The sequence below is a fragment of the Hippocampus bargibanti genome, linkage group LG04 (assembly GCF_051943395.1).
Source record: "Hippocampus bargibanti isolate YZ-2025 linkage group LG04, ASM5194339v1, whole genome shotgun sequence".
Lineage (NCBI taxonomy): Eukaryota > Metazoa > Chordata > Actinopteri > Syngnathiformes > Syngnathidae > Hippocampus > Hippocampus bargibanti.
In genome coordinates this window covers 10217020-10242500 of record NC_142737.1, presented here as the reverse complement: position 1 = coordinate 10242500, position 25481 = coordinate 10217020, and the positions used below count along the sequence as shown (strand labels likewise).

Below are 25481 nucleotides of genomic sequence, written 5' to 3'. Positions count from 1 at the left end.
AAAGCTTACTTTTTGGACATTAATATTTATTTAAACATGTTTTTAACTGATTACCATATGGTATACATGGTGTATACTGAGGCATGTCCGAAATATGGTTCTTTGCTTCAAGGGCATCGACATTCTTTATGATCCATAATGGCAACCAGACATAATGCATAATTTGTATAGTCAAGATGGTTTTTAATTACGTTCCCTAACAGTAAATAAACCGCAGTATTACAACATTAAAACATATTTGTAAATCACCAGACATTTTACCCCTTTGAGGGAAAAAAACAATTTTTATGTTACCAAGTTACGGGGTGCATGAAAGGGTTAAACCAAAAGATGCGCTCAAAATCTGACCTCCTGGTGGCCGGAAACGGAGGTGTCGCGGTGTGGATGGCGAGCGACACGGCGACATGTCTCCTGCTTCGCTGCCTTGGGGAGACTCAGGAATGATTTTCTCCAGGGATACTGACTCCAAGACAGCTAAAACGGACATCAGATATGGATCAATTTGTTTTTTAAATATACCTAAAATTATACATGCCGTATCTAAAAAAAAAGCGTCACAGGCAAAAGTGAAGACAGTGAAGATAAAAATACTCAGAAGACCTGGCACCCATTCTCTAATGTGCGTCACCCAAGCACACGCCTGGGTGCACATGTAATGCGCAAGTGTTCGCACGCACCCTAATGAAGGGATGTCCAGTTACGTTGGCTCCTCTGTGTCACACACAAAGACATTTAGCGTCGCAATTATGGGGAGGTCGACGAGTGAAGCCTCATAGGTCTACTTGAGTGGGCTTGGTGCATAAATGGAAGGAGATAATAGTGCCACAGCTGTCAGCCTTTAACCTTTTTGATTAAGACGCAAATAAAGTTTGACAAAGTGGAGTCTGGAGTGGGCACTTTGGTACAGTGCAGACTAAGGCCGAGGTAGTTCAGCATAATAAAAACAACCCTAAAAAAGACAATTAGGTGCGAAAAAGGGATTAACACAGTTTGAGTGGCTATCAAGAATTCCGTGAAAATATCTTTCACAATTTTCCCGACTAGACGCTGTATTTATGGGTCTGCGCTTGCCATCACAGCAGCTAGCAACTGTAAAAAAAAAAAACATAAAAATAAACTAAAACTAAAAATAATAAAATGTACTCATTCACTGCCATTCCCGACTTTATTTGGGAATTGAAAAGTGTGATGTGGAGCGCCATTCTCGAATTTGTTCGGGTTTTTGTTTTTCTTGCGGGGGTGCCGATAAAGCGCTGGTCAGACCTCTGGCAATGTTTTGCCCTTCCACAAGAGGGCAGCATTTGCCATGTTAGCGCTTTGTTACAGTTTCAGCTGTTGTTAAAGCACTATATAAAGCAATATATTATATTGTATTTTGGACACGTGCTCCAATGTCAAACTCAGATAACCCCAGACCCATATAACTTGGGAATTAATTTTTTCTGACAGTTTAAGGTTTCTTACGCTGCATTGAATGTTGATGTAATCCTCACACTCAATATTCTATGGGTCCTGCAATTTGAGTGAAAATGACAAAAACCCTGGCACTGGAGTGGACACATTTTTGCACATTGTCTGGCAGTGAATGAGTTGAAATAACAACAACAACAATAATCATCATCATCATCATCATCATCATCATCATCATCATTGTTATGATTATTATAATAATACATTTCATTTATAAGCGCCTTTCAAAACTCTCAAGGTCACTTTACAGTCACAGGATCAGTTTTTCCGTGGGTGAGCAGCGGCATGTGGCTGTCACTCAACCCAGAAGTAACTAGATAGAAAGCTAGCTAGCCAGCTAGTAGATAGCTAAGCAATAGCCAACGGATAACTAGCTAGATAGCTTGCCACCTAGATAGCTATATAGCTAATAGAAAGCTAAGTAGAGCGTGTCACGGTTTGCGAGGTGGTGATGGCGGGTGCGGATCCCAAAAAGCAGGCAGGAGGGAGCAGGAGGTTGTTTGACAAATTGTATTAAAATAAAGTCAGCAGGAACAAAATGTTAAACATCAAAATAATCTGAATGGAAAAAATACAAAGTAGCAAAAGAAGACCAAAAGTAAAAGTCCGCCAAGGTTAAACAAACACATACACAATGCATGCAGCAAACAAGCAGCAAACAAACAATGAACCGGCACCGGATGATCGTGCCGGGTGTCCTTTTAAGTGTCAATGATTAAACGACCAACACCTGCGAGGCTGCAGGCAGGGCTGACGTCGCTACCCGCTGGTCGCCAATCTGATCGGGACGACCAGCACCTGTGCAGGTGTAGGCGGGGCCGACAGCGCCCCCCGTTGGTCGCCAACCAGATCATGACAGAGCGAAAGCTAGCCAGCCAGCTAGTAGATAGCTAATCGATAGCCAACGGATAACTAGCTAGATAGCTAGCCACCTAGATAGCTATATAGCTATCGAAAGCTAATTATAGCGAAAGCTAGCTAGCCAAGATAATAAAATTGTGTTTAAAACTTGAGTCAGCCGACGTGAAAAACTACTCAAAGCCATCGCTGGAATGACTCCCCCCCACCGCGCCCCATTTCAAGGAAGAATTGCTGACCTCTGCGTATGCTCCGTCTTAGTTTGCCACAAAAAGGGTCAATCTTGGGCAAGTCTTCCCCCTCCGAGATCGGGCTTGGAGTCTGCTCAGGTGACGAGGGAATGGGAGGCACTGGATCTTGCAATGGAAAAGCGCAGGAAGGAGGCGACGGAGAGGACGCGGTCGGAGTGTGCGGGGTGTGGACCGACGTGGGGCTGCCGGCAGATGACTGGGACGTGCTGTGGTTTAGGCCGGAAAGCGGACCGGTAAGGTCCAAACCGCCCACTCTGCCGCTCACGGGCGAGTGCAGGGAGAGCTTCCGGGCGGGTACGGGTGAGGAATTGCGCGGTGAGATGGAGAGTGGAGGCGGGGAGGAGAGCTTGCGGCAGAGACGAGGAGATTTGTCATTCACATGCTCGCTTGTGCTTCGGTTGTTTTGGTTGGTGGCGAAGAACAACTCCAACGACCTGAAAGAGGACGCACAGTCCCAGTTTACAAAACCAACAAGACACGCAAAGGAAGCAAGAATACACAGACGAAAAGCCATAAAATAGCTGAGCCGAATTTTAAGTGTTGGTTGCTAATCAACTTTTCAGTGTGTAAATCAACATAGACAAAAGTATTGGGACAGCTGGTCACTGCATCGCCATCATATGGAATACTATGGAGTCACAACATTGATGTTTTAAAGGCTTTTTGGGGATTTTATTTTGTCATCCAGGGGAGAATATTCATGAGGTCAGGGACTGTGGTCTCATTTCATAGAAAATTTGATGATTTGTGTGTCTGTGTGAAGGGTGGGGGTAGTAGTCTCGAGCAGACCTTGGCAAAATAAGCCTCCTGTACTGCATTTCAAGTAATGATGAAAAATGATTCTTTCATTTTGAAAAACTATTCTTAACTTTTTTACCATTTATTCACAAACTCTGAATTTAAATGTGCTCCTTGAGAAATCTCTGATTAATTACAGAGCGCTATATTGTAAATAAATCCATGTAGTAAAGCATTTTGATTAATGTACTGAATGATGATGCATTACATATATTATTACCTTACATCAGGGGTCTCAAACTCGCGGCCCGCGGGCCAACTGCGCCCCCCAAAGAATATTTTGCGGGCCGCCTTGATATGAAAGATTAATGTTAGCGCGGCCCGCATTATTGATACGAATGAAACTTGTGTGTGAAGCTGAACAAATAGGCAAGAAAAGCCATGTTTAGGACAGTTCATGTTCAATATTTTATTTATGTTAAGAAAGCTAAAGGTTAAAGAACTATTAATACAGACATTTGAAACTCTGCCTCCAGCGGCCCCCGGGTAAATTGAGTCTGAGACCCCTGCCTTACATCAAGTAAAAAAAGATGCCCATTTATTTGTCTGTCTGTCTGTCTATCATCTATCCATCTATTTATTTATGTATTTATGTATGTATGTATTTATTTATTTATGTATTTATTTATTTATGAATGTATTATTTGATTTACCGATGTATTATTTTTTTTCCTCAAAATATTTATTTATTTACCAATTATTTATCTATTTTTTTTAATTCATGTGTGTATTATTTTATGTATTTCTCTATTTATTTATTTCTCCATTTATGTATTATTTAATTTATGTATTATTTTATTTGTGTGTATTATTTTATTTAGTTATTTATTTGTTTACTTATTTATTATTATTTTATTTACTCACTCACTTGTTTGTTCTTATTGTTTTCATTTTCTTAAATATCTATATAAAAAAAAGAACAACGACCAGATGACTGGATCATCTTTCCACAAACATGACCATGAATCCAAACAATCGCACTGGATGCAGCGGAAGTCTGCATTAAACACAAGCATTGAGGGAAAACGATCAGAAATTGCATGGCAAGATTGTGAAATGAAAGGAGAAAGAAGATTATTGCAGTCTGTTTGGAAAGACTGAAGTGAACCACTACGAGAACATGACAAAGCGAGAACATGACATGCCACGCACGCCAAACAGTGATCCACCTCCGAGGTCCAATCATCCCCCCCAAAAAAACCTAAAGTGGAGAACCATGCATCAGATGTCCAAAAGAAAAGGAGGAGGAAAATCAGAGCACGTAAGGAGGAAACAAAAACAACAAAAAGACAAAAGAAGAGGAAGTGGATTACTTGGATGGATCCAGCGCTATCTTCTTAATCTTCAGACTGTAGTCAGGACAGATGGATGAGATGGACAGACGGTCAAATGAGTGGTACTGCGCCCTGCAGTTTGGATGCAGCATGGCGGACACACGGCCGGCGAGGACAAGGAAACGTCAGTTGTATGGAGGGGTGGGGGTGGGGGAAAACGAGCGCTGTTTTGTTTAATTGCCGACATGTTGAAAGCACAGAAAAAAATGGTGGTCAGATGAGGTCATTTTTTTCACAACGAGGAAATGAAAAAGATGTGGACAGCAAATGATGATCGTTTACGCGCTCATTTTTGACTTTGCAAAACGAAACACTTTCGACTTACCGTGTTATCACGACCATTCCGTGTTGGGTCATTGTTTGTTTCTACCTGTCAGGTTTGTTTCGTCTTGTTATGTTTTACTCTTGGTTTTGTTTGCTACTTTGGACCATTCTCTTCTGATGACTTTGTTGTTTGAGATTTTATTCCTGCCAGCTTTATTCAATACATTTTGTCAAACACACCCTTTTTCTCCATCCTGCCTGCATTTTTTGGGGTTCACGGCCACCACCTTGCAAATCGTAGACTGAATGACCCGACCAACCACTGGAACCTGCAGGCAAGTCCTTCCCATCTGCTGTTTCCTTTTATTTCCTGTTCCCTCGTGAGACTAAGGTTGCCGTCTCCTTCCCGCTCCCTGGTGAGGCGGGCCTTTTGGATGACTGTTGGGACTTCTGGAATCAGCCACTTGAGGGAGGGGTACTGTCATGTTTCGGTTTGCGACCAACGGGTGGCACTGTAGGGCCCCTCCTGCAGCAGCACAGGTGTTGGTCTTTTTAATCAGTGGCAGTTAAAAGGACTCCCGGCACAATCATTCAGTGATGGGTCATGTTTGTTTCACCATGTCGGGTTTGTTTCATCTTGTCAAGTTTTACTCCGGGTTTTGTTTGCTACTTTGGTCCTTTCTGTTCTGATGACTTTGTTGTTTGAGATTTTGGTCCTGCTGACTTTATTTAATACAATCTGTCAAATACACCCTGCTATTCCCTTATACCTGAATTTTTGGGGTCCACCACTACCACCTTGCAAAGCATGACAGAAACAACACTAAGAGATCCCCGCAACATTTTAACTTGAACTGTTTTTTTTTTAAATGATTATTCAGAGTTAATTGCATTTTTTTGTGTTTTTTTTTTTTTTTTTTGCACGTGTGCGGTCGGTGACCTGATAGGAATGGAGGAGAAGGGCTTCTTGTAAATGTCGGCCAGTTTGTCCATGACCACGCTGGCGGCGGTGAAGATCCTGTACGTATGCAGGAAGGTGTTGAGGAAGTCGATAGAGAGGAAGCGCAGGTCGGTCAGCCTTTCCAGCAGACGCTCCACGCTGGCGTAGCGGATCTGCGGGACCTTGCAGGAGTTGAGCGTCTTGCTGAAGCAAATGTCAACATCATCTTTATGGAGACGCACATCGGATCTGATGAGGTACACACGTACACACACAACACACCAGCATGGGTGATTGGAGCGGCAAAGCATGAAAAGTGCTGAATTAAAAATGGGGTTTGAATTCAATATTATACACTGAAACCTCTAAAGTGAATGCGCAAGACGGAATGTGAGCAACACACGAGTTAAAATATTGCTGTCTAGGGACTGACTGGGAGGTGTTATGCGAGACTTTAGCTAATCAAGCAACAACGATTGCCTTTTTTTGTTTTAACACTTGCACGGCAATCAACTGCATTGAGCCTTTATGATAAGAATGATTAGCTACACTAACAGTAATTTGCTTATTTTTATACTTGGCAACAATCATGTTAACATATTTTATTTTTCTTAATATTGGTCCACCCATGTTTTGTTAAAATTCTTGTCAAAATATTAACATTGTTTCATTTGATTTTACATAAAAACAAAACGAATGTTGAAATCAAAATACAATTGTTTAATGTCTAACAAAGCTTTACTTATTTTTATACCTGTATGTATTCTTTTATATATTAAGTACGATTAATGGTGGAACACTTATTTTTACACTTGTATAAAACAACTCATTGCACAACAGGAAAATAAAAATACATTTTGTGAGAATATTAAAAGTGATTTTCTTATTTTTACACATATATTCCCATTAACAATATTGGAATTTAAATGTGATTTTTTTTTTTAAATATTAACCCATTCACTGCCAGACAATGTGCAAAAATGTGTCCACTCCAGTGCCAGGGTTTTTGTCATTTTCACTGAAATTGCGGGACCCACAGAATATTGAGTTTCAGGACTACTTAAACATTCAATTCAGCATAAGAAACCCTGGACTCTCTTCTTTCATCAGAAAAAAAAATCCTAAATTATGTGGGTCTGGAGTTTTCTGAGTTTGAAATGGGGGCGGCTGTACAAAATACAATGCAATACATACATATTGATTAACAGTGCTTTAACAACAGTTGAAGCTGTGACAAAGCACTAACATGGACCAAAGGCAAATGCTGCCCCCTCGTGAAAGGGAAAAAACATTGTCAGAGGTCTGACCAACGCTTTATCGGCAACCCGTAAGAAAAACCAAAACACAAACAAGACCGGGAATGGTGCTCCACGTCAAGCTTTTCAATTCCCGAAAACATTCGGGAATGGCAGTGAATAAGTTAATGGTGGCAAACTTATTTTTAAACTTGTATAAAAATAAACAACAGGAAAATAAAAGTACATTTTGTGCTAATATTAAAAGTGATTTTCTTATTTTTACACTTATAATCCCATTAACAACACTGGAATTTAAATGTGATTATGTATTTCTTTTAATATTAAAAATGACTGACCTACACTTGTATCGCCATTGACAAGATGAAGCACCTTGTAACTTTGTTTCAAAAGTTTCTATAGAAATAGTTATGGTACAAATATCTAATGACATGTAATGATAATAATTATGTTGACAGTTGACAACTTATTTTTACACTCAAAACATTGCCAATCCACTGTCCACAGGGCCAGTTTGACCATGGATTCATTCTCAATCCATAATTTCCTATATGGACTATTGTTGCAAAATCCTCACACTTTTCCCCGGAATGGATTAAGTTTGACCTTGGAGGTTCCACTGTATTGCAAAGAAAGAATGAACATCAAATCAGATCAAAGTTCCAAAATCAAAAAAAAGGAAACAAAACAACAACACTTTTGCTTTGGTCAGAATCAAAAGATCATCACCCACATGTGCTTGATGTTTTGCAGCATGCGCATGAAGAGATGGCCACCTCCTCTTCACACACTTACTTGATCATATGAGGCACTGTCACTTTGGAATTCTCCTCAAAGACGCAGGTCATCAGGCCATTGCAGCGGATGTTGTCTATACACTGACAAATCGCAAAAAGCAGACACAGAAGAAACAATTTTGGAAGAGGTTCAATCAGTGAGAGGGAAAAAAAAATGCATTATGACACCCCTACGTGGACCTTGTGCGTGTTTGTGAAGGCGCCGAGATGAACTCACCTCCGGGGAGCCTCACCCGCGTCTGTGTTTACGTATCACTAAGCCTCGGTAAAGCCCAGCGGGGACGCCCTCACACTATTTGGAGGTTCTTGTTGTTCTCTGTGAGCGTGTGTTTATGTCTATCACCTGGCTAATATCGCTGGTCCACGCCGCCTTCTCCTGCCGCGAGGGCGCCAGCAACACCACGGTAAACGAAGCCGAGTCGGCCGGCTCCACCACCAGCTTGAAATCCAGCTGACCAAACACCTGTCCTCCAGCTTTTGCTGAAAAATCAAGTAGCATGTAAGGGATGTTTATCAAACTCCACACAACCTGGAGGAGGAAAAAAAAGTTGAACGCTATTTACACTAGGGCTGAATCAAATAAAACCTTTATTTTTTGGCATTTTATCTTTTGTTGTTATGTTTGTAATTATTCTGGATTCTGTATTTTTTGTGTGTTTTAGGTTTGACATTGACAGATAATAGACAGAATAGAAGTTATAATATTTAAAAGTTTCATGCTTCGTTGGCCGAAGACAAGGTCCACACTGGAAGCACAGAAAATCTGGGGTCAATCTGAGGTGAACAGACACAGCCTGTTAAACTATCATCTTCATGTAGGAGATCTGGCCTTGGGCAGAATTTAGGACTTGGTAACTGATAGAGATTAGACAGAATAGAAGTTATCATATTTGAAAGTTTCATGTTATATGCTTAGTGAACATGCGTGACTAGAATACACAATTGAAGCACAGAGACCCTTGGTGTCAATCAGAGGTGAACAGACAGCCTGCTAAACTGCCATCTTCATCTAGGAGATCTGGCCTTGGACAGAATTTAGGACTTGGGAAACTTCTTTTTCACATGAGTAATTTAGGACCTGTCACTCCTGCACATCTGAGGTCATTAGCTTGGTTACATATCTAGCGGTTCAGAGAAAGACAACCAATTAAAATGTCTATGCTCTATTGTTTATAGATCTTGGTGCTTGGGACATCCAGGGGCATCGTATTTAAATCTAGAAAACTATGTTTTACTTAAAGGACAACCAACGTCTCCGGACACGTTGTGTCCATAATTTGTAAAATGGCTTCAAATGACTTCTACTGAGCGTATTTTACTAAGATTCCACTGCATATAGCTATATTTTACGTTTTAACACTCGCACTGAATATTCCGGAAGTCTTGTTTTTGAGTTGGTGACGAGTCCTCACCCTACGTCACTGAAGGAACGCCCCTGACCATCACGTCAATGCATTTTGCTGTACTTTGGTCTGACAACGTCGTGTAGGACCAAAAAGAGGCAGAAGAGTGCAACAAAGCTCCATATAAGGAATTAATCAGCCTGTGGAAACGGGCTGATTAATTCCTTACACGGGTTTGTCGCCATGTTCTGCCTGTTTTGGGTGCGACATTTCCCACCCCTGATGCCTCAAAATGACACGGAATAAATTCTTTAATCGATTGCAAACATGTATGCTTTCTTCTTCACAACTATTTGAATCATATTCATAACTGGATGAGTAACAAGAAAGCATTTTCTCCGAATCTGAAGCCATTGTTTTGATTCTCGAGCAAGGCAAGACGTCTTGCCGTGACACCACGAACATGGGGGCGGCACCTTCTGAAACTGGCCACTTCCGGTTTCAAATTGAAGTACTTTTTAGACACTTTAAGTCATTTTTATTGGTGTTTTGCAGTTGACTAAAAATATCATACTGCGTGTTTTGGTTATTTTAGATGCTATGAAACATTTTTCTGATGTCAGGAAACAAAATAGTGACGTCGGTTGTCCTTTAAATTTGCATTTACTCTCTATAAATAGCTTGGCAGAGGGCTGCAGAATTTGGGTGTCTGTCTTGCATGGCTACGTTCCCTGCCGGCAGTAAAAGACAATCTTCCTGTATTTGAGCCTTTGTCCACAATGTCCGATCGAACATCTCTGAAAGTAACTCCTTCGCAAGAAGAGCCTATTAGCCAGGTTGCAAATCTATTGGGTGACAACCCATTAAAATGTCTATGTTCTGTTGGTTTATGGATGTCAATGCTTGTAACATGGGATGTCCTGGGGCGTGGTATTCAAATCAAGAAGACTGTGCTTTACTAATGTATCACTTAAATTTGCATATACTCTCAATAAATAGCTTGGTAGAGGGCTTCAGAGATTGGCCGTCGGTCATGTACCTACTGGCAGTAAAAGAAAATCTTCCAGTGTTCAAGCCTTTGTTCAGTGTCCGAACAAACATTTCTGAAAGACACATATGTCTCAACTGAAGGTGATGCTTTCAATCAAATTTTACAAAAAACAGCATTGTACCTCAATTCAAGAGCCAATAGGCATGAAATAATGTTCAATCCATTTAAGAATACATTTTCCAAAGTAGCTGTTTGTGCTTTTGATTCCAGAATTGATCAAGATGAAGTCCAAGTTGGCACCCGAGTAGGCAGCCATCAGCAAGTGCTCTCATCAGCCTTGCTTTTTTGTTGTTGTTTTTGTGTTATTTTTGTGCTTTCTTTTGTCACTTTGTGTTGTTGTGCATCGTATGGAATGGATACGGATTGTTTTTCAGCATTTTTGACCACAACATTCATCAAGGAGGAGACTGTGTTGAACAGTTGCGCTCTTTCAGCAACACAAATATGCCAGCACTGTTTGATTGAGAGGAATGTTGGTGCCATTTGACTGTCATTGCTGGACACCATAGGGGCCATTGTGCTTTTTTGCGCCTGCGATGGCCAGCATTTTCACAGCCCCACTTTGTTCAGCGGAAAGGTCGGTGCTGTTGGACAGTCAGCGGCTGGATGGATGCATGGCTTGAGGAGCGCGCGATGACAAGAAAGGAGCGTCAGCCCAGAGCGCCGATGCGTATGTGGAACTGTCGCTGCTTGGAATTGAAGTGGATTTGCGTGGACAGAATATGTGAGACAATCTTTTTGGATGCTACAGCTTTGTGTTTGCTTTTAACATTTAGCTTGAAGTAGGCGTGCAAATTTCACCATGACTTTCCTCATCCACTTTCATCAAGAACTGCTTCGTACGACAAAGAGGGTGCAGAAAAGATCGAATGCCTGTCTGTCTGTTTTGTGTCACATTATTTGTTGTTTTGACTTCAAGATCAGAGCGACTGCCTTTACAGCAGCTTCTGTATTTTGTTTTTCTACTTCTTCTTTACCTTTCCTCTTACTCTCATCACTTTTCTGCTGTGAAATGTAAATTTGTCCACTGCTAGACTAATAAAGGCTAATCCAATCCAATCTCAATTTGGCAAAGTACCACGCGAGTGCTGCCCCAACAAAGACACTGTAACGTATTTTTGCATATGGGTTGTACTTTCATATAAACAATTGTATCAAATACTAAGAGGAGTTATCATAATGTACACCAGGCACCATGAAAGCATATTTGCTTGCCGATTTTTCCTCATCATGTCGGCATCAGTACAACTATACCAGCTTTAAGTATGCTTTTACATCCTCACCATGTATCAAATTAATGAACCGTTAATGTCACAAGATCTTAACCGGTCCTCTTACAGCGAGCTGCTGATATTTAAAGATAATTCATTCGCGGCCACTGATCATCTGACAGCCAAATAACCCGCACTATTAGTGACAGAGGATAAATGCCTGCATTGAAGTGCGGCGTGCTTACATTCTTCATCTCCGGCGTCTGTCTCCTCAATGAGAGTGCAGTCAATGAGGGATAAGACGCCGCCTTGCTGCAAGCAAAAACTGCGGTCAAACGTGAGTGAGTGAAAATTGTAAAAGTACTCAAAATAAGAGGTGCTGGTGTCACCTTGAGGAGGTGCAGTTTCCCGCCGGAGCTGCGCGTGCAGACCAGGAAGTGTTTTGTGAACAGGAAGCATTGCCTCTCTCCTTCCTTCTTCAAGGAGAGCGAGCCCAGTCGCACCTTGCTGAGTTTGCCTCGCTCGACCGATGGCAGCTGGATAAGAGATCCTGAAGAGAGCGCAATTATGTCAAGAGACTTGAGATGAATTTATACTGGATGGTTCAAGTGACTAATTTCCTTCATTGAAGACGTTAAAATGTCCATGAGTGTCTATCGGAGTTGAAACCGCTGTTTCTCAATACATCCATTCCTGTTTCGAAGATTGGGTGGAACCTTGATGAATTGGATGCAGATCCAAAGGACAGAAATTTTGGTGCAGTAGCTTGCTGTCAAGGATAAGCAAAACTGAGAGTAGACTCGAGCAGGTTAAAATAAGCAGCCTAGGTGGTGGCCATTTTGGCAGGGGCAACATTTTCCCTTCAAAAGTAATGAATGTACATCTATGGCGACCATGTTAGTGGGGGCGAGAGTTCAATGAAATCCATCCATCCATCCACCCAAATCCATCCATCCATCAAAATCCATTCAATCATCCACCCAAATCCATCATGCCACCCAAATCCATTCATCCATCCAACAAGCCACCGAAATCCATTCATCTATCCATCCAACCACCCACCCAAATCCATCCATCCACCCACCCAAATCTGTCCGTCCATCCATCCATCCACCCAGCCAAATGCATCCGTCCATCAAAATCATCCAACCACCCAAATCCATCCATCCACCCACCCAACCCCATCCATCCCTCCATCAATCTAACCATGCAAATCCATCCATCAAAATCCATTCAATCATCCACCCAAATCCACCATGCCACCCAAATCCATTGATCCATCCAACCAGCCACTGAAATCCATTCATCTATCCATCCAACCACCCACCCAAGTCCATCCATCCACCCAATTCCAATTCCTTGTGTGTTGTACATACTTGGCAATAAAGATGATTCTGATTCTGATTCTGATTCAAATCTGTTCGTCCAAATTCATCCGTCCATCAAAATCATCCAATCACCCAAATCCATCCATCCACCCACCCAACCCCATCCATCCACCCAATTGCATCCATCTGTCCATCCATCCATGCATCCACCCACCCAAAGCCACCCACCCATCCAACCCCATCCATCCATCAATCCAACCACCCAAATTCATCCACCCACCCATCCAACCCCATCCATACATCAATCCAACCATCCAAATCCATCCATCCACCCAACCAAATCCATCCATCCATCAATCCAACCATCCAAATCCATCAATCCACCCAAATTCATCCATCCACCCACCAATCCAACCAAATCCAAATCCATCAGTCCATCCAAATCCATCCATCCATTTTCTAATCATTTTTTGTAGCCTAAGGCACATGTGAGTGAAATGCAGATGTTCCCGAAAGTGATGAAGACTCACCCTGCCTGACGAAGGTCTGGCTGGTGTCCAGCAGGATGTCACAGCCCTCCACAATCATCCTCTCGATGGCCAGATTCTTACGAATATTTTCAGTGTCGCTCACTTCGTCATGCATGACTCTGACCACACACACACATACACAAACGTATTGTAAACAACACAGAGCATGGAATAGATGTTCATGAGAAAAACTAAATCTTTACCTTGATAATTCCTCCAGTTTGGACTTTGCAAATTCAAGGCTTTTGCGCTCCACATGCTCATGAGGCGTGTGTGCCAATAACTCATGCAGGGTGATGATGTAGCGAGGGATCTTATACAAAAAAGAACCAGATGATAATTTAGTACAAATGTGCTGTCGTAATTTATTAGTAGTAAATAATTATAATATTGTTGAAAACTGGTTTTACTTCACAAGTGGCTGTTTTTATTTTTCTCACGGCACAAAAACAAATTATCAACGAGATATTTTAAAAATAACAGAATAAAATGAATGTTTCTTGCAGGAGTTGTCATGACAACGGGCTGCCTGTGTGTGGAGCGACCTGAAACATGGGGTAGGTGAGGAAGGTCTCGAGCATCCTCCCCTCGCAGGCCGCGTTGGATTCGTATTGTTTGAGCAGCTTGTCGAAATCTCTGTTCTGCTTGCAGTTTGCCAGAACCTGCAGACTGTACTGATGGTTCCTCACAAACTCCTGATAGATGTTCAGCATGGGCAGCAGGATGTCAAAAAGGTCGGCTGGAAACCATGTAGACAATCAGCTTGACATGACAACACGCTGCATCCACATTTTAAAATCAAACAGAGGGTTTTCTGATTTAAATAAAGATTAGTTAGAAAATAATCGACTAACTAGTCGCGCCTTCTTTTCTTTTGATCAATTTGTTACAAGCCATTCGCTGCCGTTTACTGTGTGTTGCCGGTATCCTTGATGATGTCAATCTGAGTGTGGCCCTGTTTTTTTTAACTCATTCACTGCCATCCCCAAATTTATGCAAAGGGTGCCTATAAAGTACTGCTGAGACCTCTGCCAATGTTTTTTCCCTTCCACGAGGGGCAGCATTTGTCTTTTGAACCGCTGCCCCCATTTGAAGCTTAAATAACTATAGACTCATATAATTTATGAATTAAATCTATTTTTCTGATGAAAGAACAGAGTCTAAGCTTTCTAAGGCTGCATTGAATGTTTATGTAGTCCTAAAACTCAATATTCTGTGGGTCCTGTAATTCGAGTGACAATGACAAAAACCCTGGCACTGGAGTGGACACATTTTTGGACATCTGGCAGTGAATGAGTTCAAGAGATGAAAATGCAGTGACGACTTGTGGCCTTGCTGCTTATTGTCTATCAGCACTGTGATTGTGTGAGTGTGTGAATGCGTGTGTGTGTGTGTGTGTGTGTGTGTGTGTGTGTGTGTGTGTGTGTGTGTGTGTGTGTGTGTGTGTGTGTGTGTGTGTGTGTGTGGTGTATATATATGGCTAATATTTTAAAAGGACAAGCTGCATATGGAGAAGATGTGAATAAGGTGACCTTGTTGTCACCGAGTGGTGCATCTTGTGTGTTTGTGTGTGTCCACCTGTTTTTAGATTTCAGCTGCCAAATTGAAATTGCAGTGTAAATACATTTATAAACAAAAACTCACTGTTTTGGCATTTTTATAATAATAATAATAATAATAATAATAATAATAATAATAATAATAATAATAATAATAATAATAATTATAATAATACATTTCATTTATAAGCGCCTTTCAAAACTCTCAAGGTCACTTTACAGTTTTATTTCCATTATGGATATTTACATTTGAATGTATTTTGTAATGTAAACAGTTTGCTGTTTTTGGTTTCGATAGAAGTTTTTGTTTTTTTATTTTTCCCGCTCACACATTCCGTGCCATGAAACAAAGTATTCATACTGTTAAGTAATTGGTCGGTTCTCTGGTTGGAAGAACAACACGAAAATATCTTCCCTTCACTGAAGTACAAATAATCAAGTCACACAACATTTACCAAAAAAAAAAATCAATTATTTCAATTATTATTCACATTGAATAGACTTTCATTTGACAGTTAGGTTCAGATTGCCATTTTTGATTCGGAATACAATTTGTGTGAGGTCCCCATTCATCAGATGTAACTGGTGAGGATTGTGTGTGAATTATTTAAATACATTGAAATACAGTCCCCATTACGCATGTAGAATCATAAAGTCTTATATTTAAAGGTCTATATAAGGCAGGCGTCGGCAACCCGCGGCTCCGGAGCCGCATGTGGCTCTTGCACCCCCCTGCTGCGGCTACCTGCGGCTTTAGAAAATAAATAATGAGTATTTAATTCAATGTATATTATTTTAGTTCGTTTGTTTTTAAAATGTAATTCTAAATTTGAAGATTATGGTGATTATAAATAATACAAAATAAAACGTATTAATTTTTTTTTGTCGCTCATAATATACGTCACAACCATCGACAGTGGACGTATATCCGGTTACAACCGCCAAATTGCGCACGATTTCTTGAATTTTTCGACCCCCAGGTCGGTCAACTATGGCTAAATCTAAGAAAAGAAAAGCGTCTGAAGAAAACAGAAAGTTTAATGATACGTGGGCAGATTCGTTCGCCTTAAAAACAGACATCGCTCACGCCTGACAGACGACAGCTTACAGTCCTGTGTGAAGATGAAGGTAACGGCATACAGCCCTGATGTGCAGAGGCTGTGCGCTGAAGTGCAGGAGCAGAAATCACATTAACCAGGTGATAATTATTGTATTTGCCATTTTGCAAATATTTTTTTTTTTCAAATAGACATTGAGTATTATATTTGAAAGTAATCTTCAACCCAACGTCTTTTTTTCGGAGTTTAAAATGTTTTTGTTGCGTGCAGAAATGTAATTTCGCTTCTCTGTAACAGTTCATTGATTCATAAATGCAACACACTATAGTTTGTTTATGCATATATAAAGGTAAAAAACGATGATGAAAAGATGCAGTGTTGTCTTCATTTTAAATGTCAAAAGGATTTTGTGGCTCCCAGTGTTTTCTTTTCTGTGGGAAATGGGTCCAAATGGCTCTTTGAGTCGTAAAGGTTGCCGACCCCTGGTACAAGCGGACAAAGCCACTGTGTGCATCCCTGATTTTTTCTTTTGAGGTGTAAGTTATTTGGAAAGCATGGTCCCCATAAATGATGATCTAAAAAGTGGTCCCCAGAAAACATGAAAACCTGTATGTGTGTGTGTGAAGTCAGGCGACAGCTTACCCAGCACCAGAGTGGGCCAGTTAGCGATCCTGGCCTTTAAACCTTGGTGGAAAATCTCATGCAGGAACATGATGGTCTCACTGAAATGCCAAACAGCTTCGGTTCACATCGTTTTTGAACAGCTCGCTTTGCATAATTAGCAAGTCTGGCACTTGATTCGTGTCTAAATCTGTCCGTTGCTCAGTACGCACCTGTTGAGGAATATGCTGCTGACGTCGTCGTGGCTGATGGGGGGCTTCTTGGAGCTGGCGGCCATCCTGAGAGGTCTGAGGAAGCAGTTGACCAGGATGTAGAGCTGGTGGACATACCTGCCATCATGCAAAGAGACATACGGGGTATTTGTATATCTATCAACACGTTTTGCTGGTCAAAAAGTCGCAGAAAAGCAAGTATGGGCACGCTTGAAAATGAACACACTGCCCTTTAGCGATTAAATCCGGCTTGCTCAGGTCGCTTTGCTCGGGTTTCACCTTTCTGATTTGTGGATTTTTGGCAACATGTGTATTGTAGAAATAAATACATTTATTTAGCCATACGTCTGTGTAAGCTCTCAGTCGTACAGGAGTGGTCCATCGATGAGAAGGTTTCTTCAGCCGTCATCTGTACAAAAGTGAAGGTTTCGGACGTTTCGCCTCCTATCCAAGAGGCTTCGTCAGCGAACTAAAGTCTGACTGGTCGTATCGGCCCCATTTATATATCCCTAATGTCCAGACCTGGTGGCGCCGGACGAAATCGTTCATACAATGAGCAGGCTATTGTATGAACGAAATCGTTCATACAATAGCCTGCTCAGGCAAAACAGGTTAGGCAACTTTCGCAATGCTGATGAGGGTCGTTATGCTGATGAGGTGATACCGGGGGGAGTGGGGGTAATAGGCCAATCGTTAGTCAGGAATGTAGGAACAATCAGTGGGGCCACAGGGGGGGGTCCGCGCCCCCCCCCCCCCAACCTGAGAGTAGGGACCTATCATAGCTGTGTCCGGCGCCACCAGGTCTGGACATTAGGGATATATAAATGGGGCCGATACGACCAGTCAGACTTTAGTTCGCTGACGAAGCCTCTTGGATAGGAGGCGAAACGTCCGAAACCTTCACTTTTGTACAGATGACGGCTGAAGAAACCTTCTCATCGATTTATTTAGCCATGTTAAACATCGGTCAAGATTAACATTAAAATAGTAAGTAAGTTTAATCGGTACAAATATTGCTTTGTTCTCAATAGATAAGAGAGTAAAGGAGTAGAAAAGTTGCTGATTAGAAATTTGCCATACAGGAAGTGTGTTCAAGGCTACAAGGTAATAAGCAAGGACGGCGGTTAAGGGGGGCGCGGCTAGCCCTCACATACAGACGCTCCCCACCTTACGAACGAGATATGTTCTGAGCGGTCGTTTGTAAGGTGAATTTGTTCATAAGTTGCTTCAGTTTTTTATTTTGCAGGGAATGTATGTTTAAGTCCAACACTGAACGAGGAAGTAAAAAACACAGACGCTCTAACAGTCGTAAAATACATTCAGTAAGCCAGTAAGCACGTTATGACTGAATTAGCATCCATTACTTTTTGTTATGAATCGCCATTCCTTCTCAGTGCCTCAACTGGGAAGAGGGATTTCCTCCCCGCCCACATACTCTACGCAGCCAATCGTAAGTGAGCTCGGCCCATCGGGGCCTGAACTCGTTGGCGACAATTCAGCATACCGGGTGCTGATTGGTCAGCCTTGGTGTCTGAACATTTTTAGACATACAGTACCAGCAAAAATGTTCGTATGTACCATTATTCATAACTCGAATATTCGTAAGTTGGGGAGCGTCTATACTGGGATCCTCAGTTGGGTGTTGTCTCTCTCTCTCTCTTACTGATTTTGAGGACACACAAATATTTTCTGTGTCAGGGAGTTGAGACCCAGAATTCTGTATTAGATCAAATTGTTAGGAATAAATTCTCTGTGAGTAACTTGCCAGCTTTTTGTTTATCTCTCTCACAACGAACGCAATATGGTAATTATTTAATTACATTTATCAATTGCTAAATGTTAAAGGTAATTATTAATGCAAATATTAGTCAGTGATATTGAACCTAACAGTATACATACTCCGTCTCCGCTTCCACCATGTTAAAGACAATCTGGTTCCGTTTCCTCATGCTTTCGGCGTGAGGAGAGCAGATGTAGTCCTGCACGATGATCTTCCACTTCCTACGACACAGCCAACCCCGCATGAAGCTTTGCACCTAAATTTAGACAAGTACAAATAAACACGGAGCAGCTACAACGATGAAGACCTGTAGTCGTAGAAAACACAGACCTTCTTGATCTTTTTGATATCCGGATCTTCTGTTTCATGGTTGACGCGATAAGGCCTCATACGCTCCTTGGTTTTGTTCACAGCAATGATCTGCAGACATAAATTGTATCATGGGAGTTTGGACACTAAATGACCATTTTTTGTTTCCTGACATCAGAAAAACGTTTCATAGCATCTAAAATACTCAAAACATGCAGGCTGATATTTTTAGTCAAGTGTCCCAAAACTACTTCAAAATGACCTCGGAGATGCTGAGTTTCTGAAGGTCCCGCCCCCTTGTTCGTGACATCACACCAGGACGTCTTCCCTTGGAATAAAAACAATGGCATCAGAGTCGGAGAAGATGCTTTCTTGTTACTCATCCAGTTATGAATATGATTCAAATAGTTCTGAAGAGGAAAGCATACATGTTTGCAATTGTCCTCCCATATCAATTCAAGCCGTCAGGACTCCAATGTAGCGTCCCAGAAAATGCACAAGATGGCGCCCAAGCTCCGTTGGACATGGGCTGATTTGTCTGCTGGGAATTTGCGTCAACTAGTATCAAATAGTAGTCTTGGTGCAACACACAACGATTCACCATCGCGTTATGTATGTGTTTTCCTTCTAATTTCGCCATCAACACGGATCAACACGAAGTTTTCAGACCAAACAAAGTACCCAAAATGCATTGTGCGTCGCTTTCTCGGTTAGGGGCGTTCCTGATGTGACGTCACATCAGGCATCGTCATCAACTCAAAAACAAGACTCAAAAACAAATCTCGGGGTAAAGTTTTCCTGTTTTCACAATGGTAAGTTTGAATACAGAATACTCACTACCTCACTTCACCCATTTGCATCTGCCGTTTTATGAAATAGCCAAAACTGAATGTTTAAAATATGAATTTTAAACGGATTAGCCTGACGATGGAAAGTGCAAAATGCAAAATACAAGTGCCTGATTATTTATCCATCATTTGCTTAAGACACAGGTGTCAAAGTCAAAGCCCAGGGGCCGAATCTGGCCCCCCACATCATTTTATTGGGCCCGCGAAAGCAAATCTAACGTGTGAAATTCTATGATGCTTGCTAAAGTCCGAACCAACATTTCAAATTGTCGTGTGTAAACCACAATAACATTATTATCATTATTTTTTACTTCAAATTTGAAAACTATTATTCATTAATTTGTTGTGCGCTCTGTATGTAATATTTGGAGGGGATTAAACATTCTAATGTCTTCCCCAAATTCAAAACGGGCCCCCGAGACGAAACCGGCTTTTGTCATTGTCACTCGAATGTGGAACTGTATAGTGCCACTTAGCAGTTTTTTTGACAACGATACTAGTGCAGCGTGTTCTACCGGAAACAAATTCCTTGTGTGTTCTACATACTTGGCAATAAAGATGATTCTGATTCTGATTCTGAATTCCAGGACCGATAGAATATTGAATTTAGGACTACATAAACATTCAATGCAGCGTAAAAAAAACATTAGACTCTCTTCTTTCATTAGAAAAAAATGTTAATTCCTAAGTGAGGACTGGAATTATATAAGCCTGAAATGAGGGTGGCTGAACAATACAATGCAATACATACATAATGGTTTATACAGCGCTCTAACAACTGAAGCTGTAACAAAGCGCTAACATGGACAAAAGACAAACACTGCCCCCTTGTAAAAGTGAAAAACACTGCCAGAGGCCACGGCCAGCCCTTTATCAGCACCCAAACAAGAAATTACAAAACCTGAACAAATTCATGAATGGCATTCTACGCCATATTTTCAATTCCCAAATAAATGTGTGAATGGCAGTGAATTAGTTAACCTGCCATTTTTTTAAGGCAGGCAGAGCTGCAAAATGCTTTTTTTATCTTGGCAGCGGCTGCTTCTGTGTGTAACATTAGTAGTGTTTTGCCTCGCAGCCTTTTTGCATGTAACTGAACTCGATACACTCAAAATATGACACACTCGCAGCAGCGGCATCATGCAAGTGCTTGCAAAGACGAGGTGGCCAACTGTTGCTAGTTACAGTGGCTAGTTGGTTTAATTATTCATAAACACCGAGCATCACACATCCACACACAAACACACACAGACGAGTGTGTTTTTAATGAGACGGATCGCCGGGCGCAAACTGGCTCTCAGCTGAGATTTTTTTTTCATGTGCGGCCCCATTACACAACCAGATGTTCCTTCATAATAATTTTTTCAAATATCTTACGTTAGCATTTTGATGATCTGCTGGGCTTAGCATGCAAAGGATCACATCACAAAAACAAACAGATGAATTGTTTATCAGAGTAATTAGTGAGAGACAATACATGGCACTGGAGGTGTGATTTATGGAGATGAGAGCTGCTGGTCCCCTTGGGGCTAATTGCTGCTTAGCCTACAAATTCCACGTTCACCAAGCACTAGCACGTTGGCAGCTGTTCTACGTAGCACGTCCGTGCTTTGTTAACTCATTCACTGCCATTTACGAATTTATTTGTGAATTAAAAATATGACGTAGAACGCCATTCCCGAATTAGTTCAGTTTTTGTTTGTTCATGCTTCGGTGCCGATAAAGCACTGGCCTCTTCCATAAGAGGGCAGAATTTCCTTTTTTTTTTCAATTTTAGCACTTTGTTCCAGCTTCAGCTGTTGTTAAAGCACTATATAAATCAAAATGTATGTATTGTATTGTGTACACCCGCCCCCATTTCAAGTTCAGATAACTCCAGATCCATATTATTTAGGAATTAACATTTTTATTCTGATGAAAGAAGAGAGTCTAAGGCACAGGTGTTAAAGTCAAGGCCCGCGGGCCAAATCCGGCCCGCCACATCATTTTTTTTTCGGCCCGCGAAAGCAAATCAAACTTGTTAAATTCCATGATGATTGCTAAAATCTGAGCCAAAATTTCATATTTTTGGATGTGAACCACAATAAAAGTCATTATTCTTGACTTCAGATTTGAAAACAAGTTATTCCTTAATTTGCTGTGTGCTCTAAATGCAATATTTGAAGGGATTTAAACATTCTAATGGGTTCCCCAAATTCATAACGGCCCTCGAGAGGAAACCATAACTACAATGTGGCCCGCGGCAAAAAATGACTTTGACACCCCTGGTCTAAGGTGTCTTACGCTGCATTGAATGTTTATGTACACCTAAAAGTCAATATTCTGTGGGTCTTGCAATTTGAGTGACAATGACAAAAACCCTGGCACTGGAGTGGACACATTTTTTCACGTCTGGCAGTGAATGAGTTAAAATAAGAATAATCATCTAAATTGTTGCGGATTACCTGAAAATAGGAATCTCAAGGCAATTGTACCAGGTTTCACAAACTCTGCACCAATATTTTGAAGTCTGGCAGTGAATGAGTTAAAACACAACATGTAATCAAGTAGTAAAAAGTTATGGTGATGTTTCATTTGGAGTAGATTAGGTATATTCTTAGCAGTGGATAATTTAAAAATAGAGTAATTTTTTTTGGGGGGGAGGCAGTGGCAGAGAGGGGTGAGAGAGGGAATCTTGCCAACACACAAGGAACACGCAAATTTCACATAGGGATCCAGAGCTGAGATGCCAACCCAGAATCTCCTGATTGTGAGGCAGCATTGGGAACCAATAACAACTGTGCCATCGTGATATCCCAGATGCATTTTTGGAGTCATATATGTGTGTCCCGTTTTCTGCTCACCTTCCCTATCACTTCTCTGTTGGGTGTAACAGTTTCAGACTCAGCCTAGCGGTGTCAATGAAAAGCACAAGGAGCGTTTATTTTCAACAACCGAGGTTTTAAATACTCATGAATGAAACCCACAAATTCTGCCCGGCAACAAGTCGCGGCGGTTTTGTCAGAGCTGTCTTTTTCGCATTCAACAAATCCATTCATTCATAAGAATGACAGCGCACACATTCATCAAGTGTTCACTGGAGGAGTAATCATCGCTATGGATTTTTCTTGTACCATGAACCAATAATTATCTGTGTTTGGGTGTTTATATGAGAGGAATCAATCAAGAAAACAACAACGCAAAGGTCATTAAAAGCTTGTGTGCGAGTGTGTCTGCGTGCATCTGTTTGCGTATGTGCGTTCTACAATTGAAATCCAGAAGGGACAGAGAGTGTTCAATAAGTAGAACGGTTCCTTATCAGCTGCTTGTTTAAAAAAAAAAAAAAAAACGTGACGGTTCCTCTTTATTCTCCTCCTACGCCGCGAAGCGTCGATCAATCCCTCCACACAACAGATATTCACGCGCACGCTCGGGTTTTTCAACCCCCAGGGACATGAAGTGCATATTGCAGAGGTAAACACATGCCTTTACATGGTAGTTGGGCTATCATTAAAAAGGACAAAAGTACATATGGGATTGCGGTACACGTTAATGTTTTGTATGCGCGATGAGGCTGAATCGAGCGTTCACTGCAAATACGATAATACGCAAAGAAATTGTTTTGAAAACATTTTTTTTGAAAAATGTCATCCTTGCGGTATGTGTTCTTGCATTGCCCATCCGTCTTTACCGCAACCACAAAAATATGAATTCAAAACTAAACATAATTACCTTTGTAAAGTCAAAACAGCTCTTGTGTTGGAGCTCAAAGAACTCCAAAAGTGTCCCTAAACAAGTGTTTCTCGTATGTGTTACTCGATACCTCCGCCTTTAGTCTCTCGATCTCGGTGTCCTGGTCCTCCAGTTGTGTGCGCAGCTGATTGGCCGCCACTTTTTCTGTCTCCACGATCTGGACCAAGTGGATGTACTTCTGCATGAGCACTTCTCGCTCTATGATGATGTCAGAGTAACTGAAAGGGAGAGTGTAAAAGGTGAAATGCTGAAGAAACGTCAAATGGGAATGCTATCTTGAGCATGCAATAATATTTCAAAACATACCAAAGGTCCAGTATTGCCACTTCCTGGTCATAAATAACACCATAAAAATGCTAAGCTTGTATTTCCTTCATGGTGTCGATCCAGTACTGTATTCGGTTTTAAAGTACATTGAGTGAAGTAAGATTGTATTGGTCCTTTGGTGTCTTTCATCAAGTCGATTCTTTTGCATCATCAGCGCACTGATGCCCAAAAATATTGATGTCTCGTTTGTACTTGTTGACACAGGAAGGGGGTAAATTTTGGGAAAATGTGAGGCATGGATATTTGTAAATTTTAAGAAATCATTTTCATTTGAGATGAATGTGGACGGCTGTAGAATTAGAAGAAATCTGATAGTAAACCACTGTGCTATAAGAATGGTATACATATAATGGATTGGATTGGATATGCCTTTATTAGTCTCACAGTGGAGAAATTTACATTTCACAGCAGCAAAGTGATGAAAGGAATGAAAGTAGAAAAACAAAATACATGAGCTGCTGGAAAGGCAGCCACTCTCGCGGCGCCGTCTTGAAGTCAAAATAACTAAATAACAAATGATTATGATTATGATTATGGTTAAAATGATTAGCTAGCTAGGTAAGTATGTAGGTAGCTGAGTAAGTAGGTAGGTCGCTAGCCATCTAGATACTGAAGCTGGATAGCTAGCTAGATACGTAGCTAGCTGAGTAAGTAGGTAGGTAGTTAGGTAGCTAACTTGCTAGCCAGCTAGATACAGTAGCTGGATAGCTAGCTAGATACAGATACTAGATAGCTAGCTACTAGCTATCTATTAGCTAGCTAGCTTTCTATCTATTTGAGTTACTTCCGGGTTGAGTGAACGCTGGCGTGTGTGGCTGCCGCTGCTCACCCACAGAAACACTTATCATGTGACTGCAAAGTGACCTTGAGAGTTTTGAAAGGCGCTTATAAATAAAATGTATTACTATTATTATTATAGCTAGCCAGGTAGCTAGCTAGGTAGCTGGATGGGTGGACTGTCGGGCGAACGGACGGACGGACGACAGACACATACATAGATAGATAGATAGATAGATAGATAGATAGATAGATAGATAGATAGATAGATAGATAGATAGATAGATAGATAGATAGATAGATAGATAGATACATACATACATACATACATACATATATATACATATATATATATATATATATATATATATATATATATATATATAAATCCAGTTGCCGTGCCATTGTGTACCTCGCCTGCTGAATAGCGTCCACCCATTGGTCGCACTCGACCTCCTCCTCTACTCTTAGCTCCAAAGGCTTCTGTCCATCATGTCCGAAGACCACGAGGAAGTAGTGCTGCGGGTGAAAATGAAAGAGAAAGACGGGATTGTCAAACACGATACCGGAGAATGCACTGACATATGGAGCCATTTTTTTGCCGCGGTCTGTTTCACACTCTTTCACAGCTCATTCAATAAAAACATGGGGTCGAGATTTCAACACATAGATAACAAGTCTAGACAACCACCTTCATGGCGCATTTCAACATTCAGAAGTGTATAATTTTAACACCGTTCATCAATAGGTAGAAGAATATTTCCACTTGCGCATCCACTTGTTCCTCATCATCAGAAAATGTGAATATTATTGTTGTTTTCAACTGT

The 25481-nt window shown here is 41.1% G+C and overlaps 1 protein-coding gene across 2 annotated transcripts in view; it reads right to left on the bottom strand.

Moving 5' to 3' along the window:
• The window catches only part of rasgrf2b (Ras protein-specific guanine nucleotide-releasing factor 2b), a 52592-nt gene that overhangs the window by 11162 nt on the left and 15949 nt on the right, over window positions 1-25481 (bottom strand). The window contains exons 2-18 of one of the 2 annotated variants that reach the window (XM_088993924.1): window positions 25067-25173; window positions 23621-23768; window positions 18992-19081; window positions 18781-18917; window positions 16882-16998; window positions 16691-16770; window positions 13977-14170; window positions 13635-13744; window positions 13432-13550; window positions 11963-12123; window positions 11819-11885; window positions 8312-8448; window positions 7967-8049; window positions 5916-6164; window positions 4691-4783; window positions 2568-3013; window positions 349-474 (exon numbers count right to left, since the gene is read on the bottom strand). In XM_088993924.1, the coding sequence (XP_088850050.1) occupies window positions 349-474; window positions 2568-3013; window positions 4691-4783; window positions 5916-6164; window positions 7967-8049; window positions 8312-8448; window positions 11819-11885; window positions 11963-12123; window positions 13432-13550; window positions 13635-13744; window positions 13977-14170; window positions 16691-16770; window positions 16882-16998; window positions 18781-18917; window positions 18992-19081; window positions 23621-23768; window positions 25067-25173 (2464 nt within the window). The remainder of the gene's footprint in view (window positions 1-348; window positions 475-2567; window positions 3014-4690; window positions 4784-5915; window positions 6165-7966; window positions 8050-8311; window positions 8449-11818; window positions 11886-11962; window positions 12124-13431; window positions 13551-13634; window positions 13745-13976; window positions 14171-16690; window positions 16771-16881; window positions 16999-18780; window positions 18918-18991; window positions 19082-23620; window positions 23769-25066; window positions 25174-25481) is intronic. The other variant, XM_088993925.1, reaches the window with a different exon arrangement.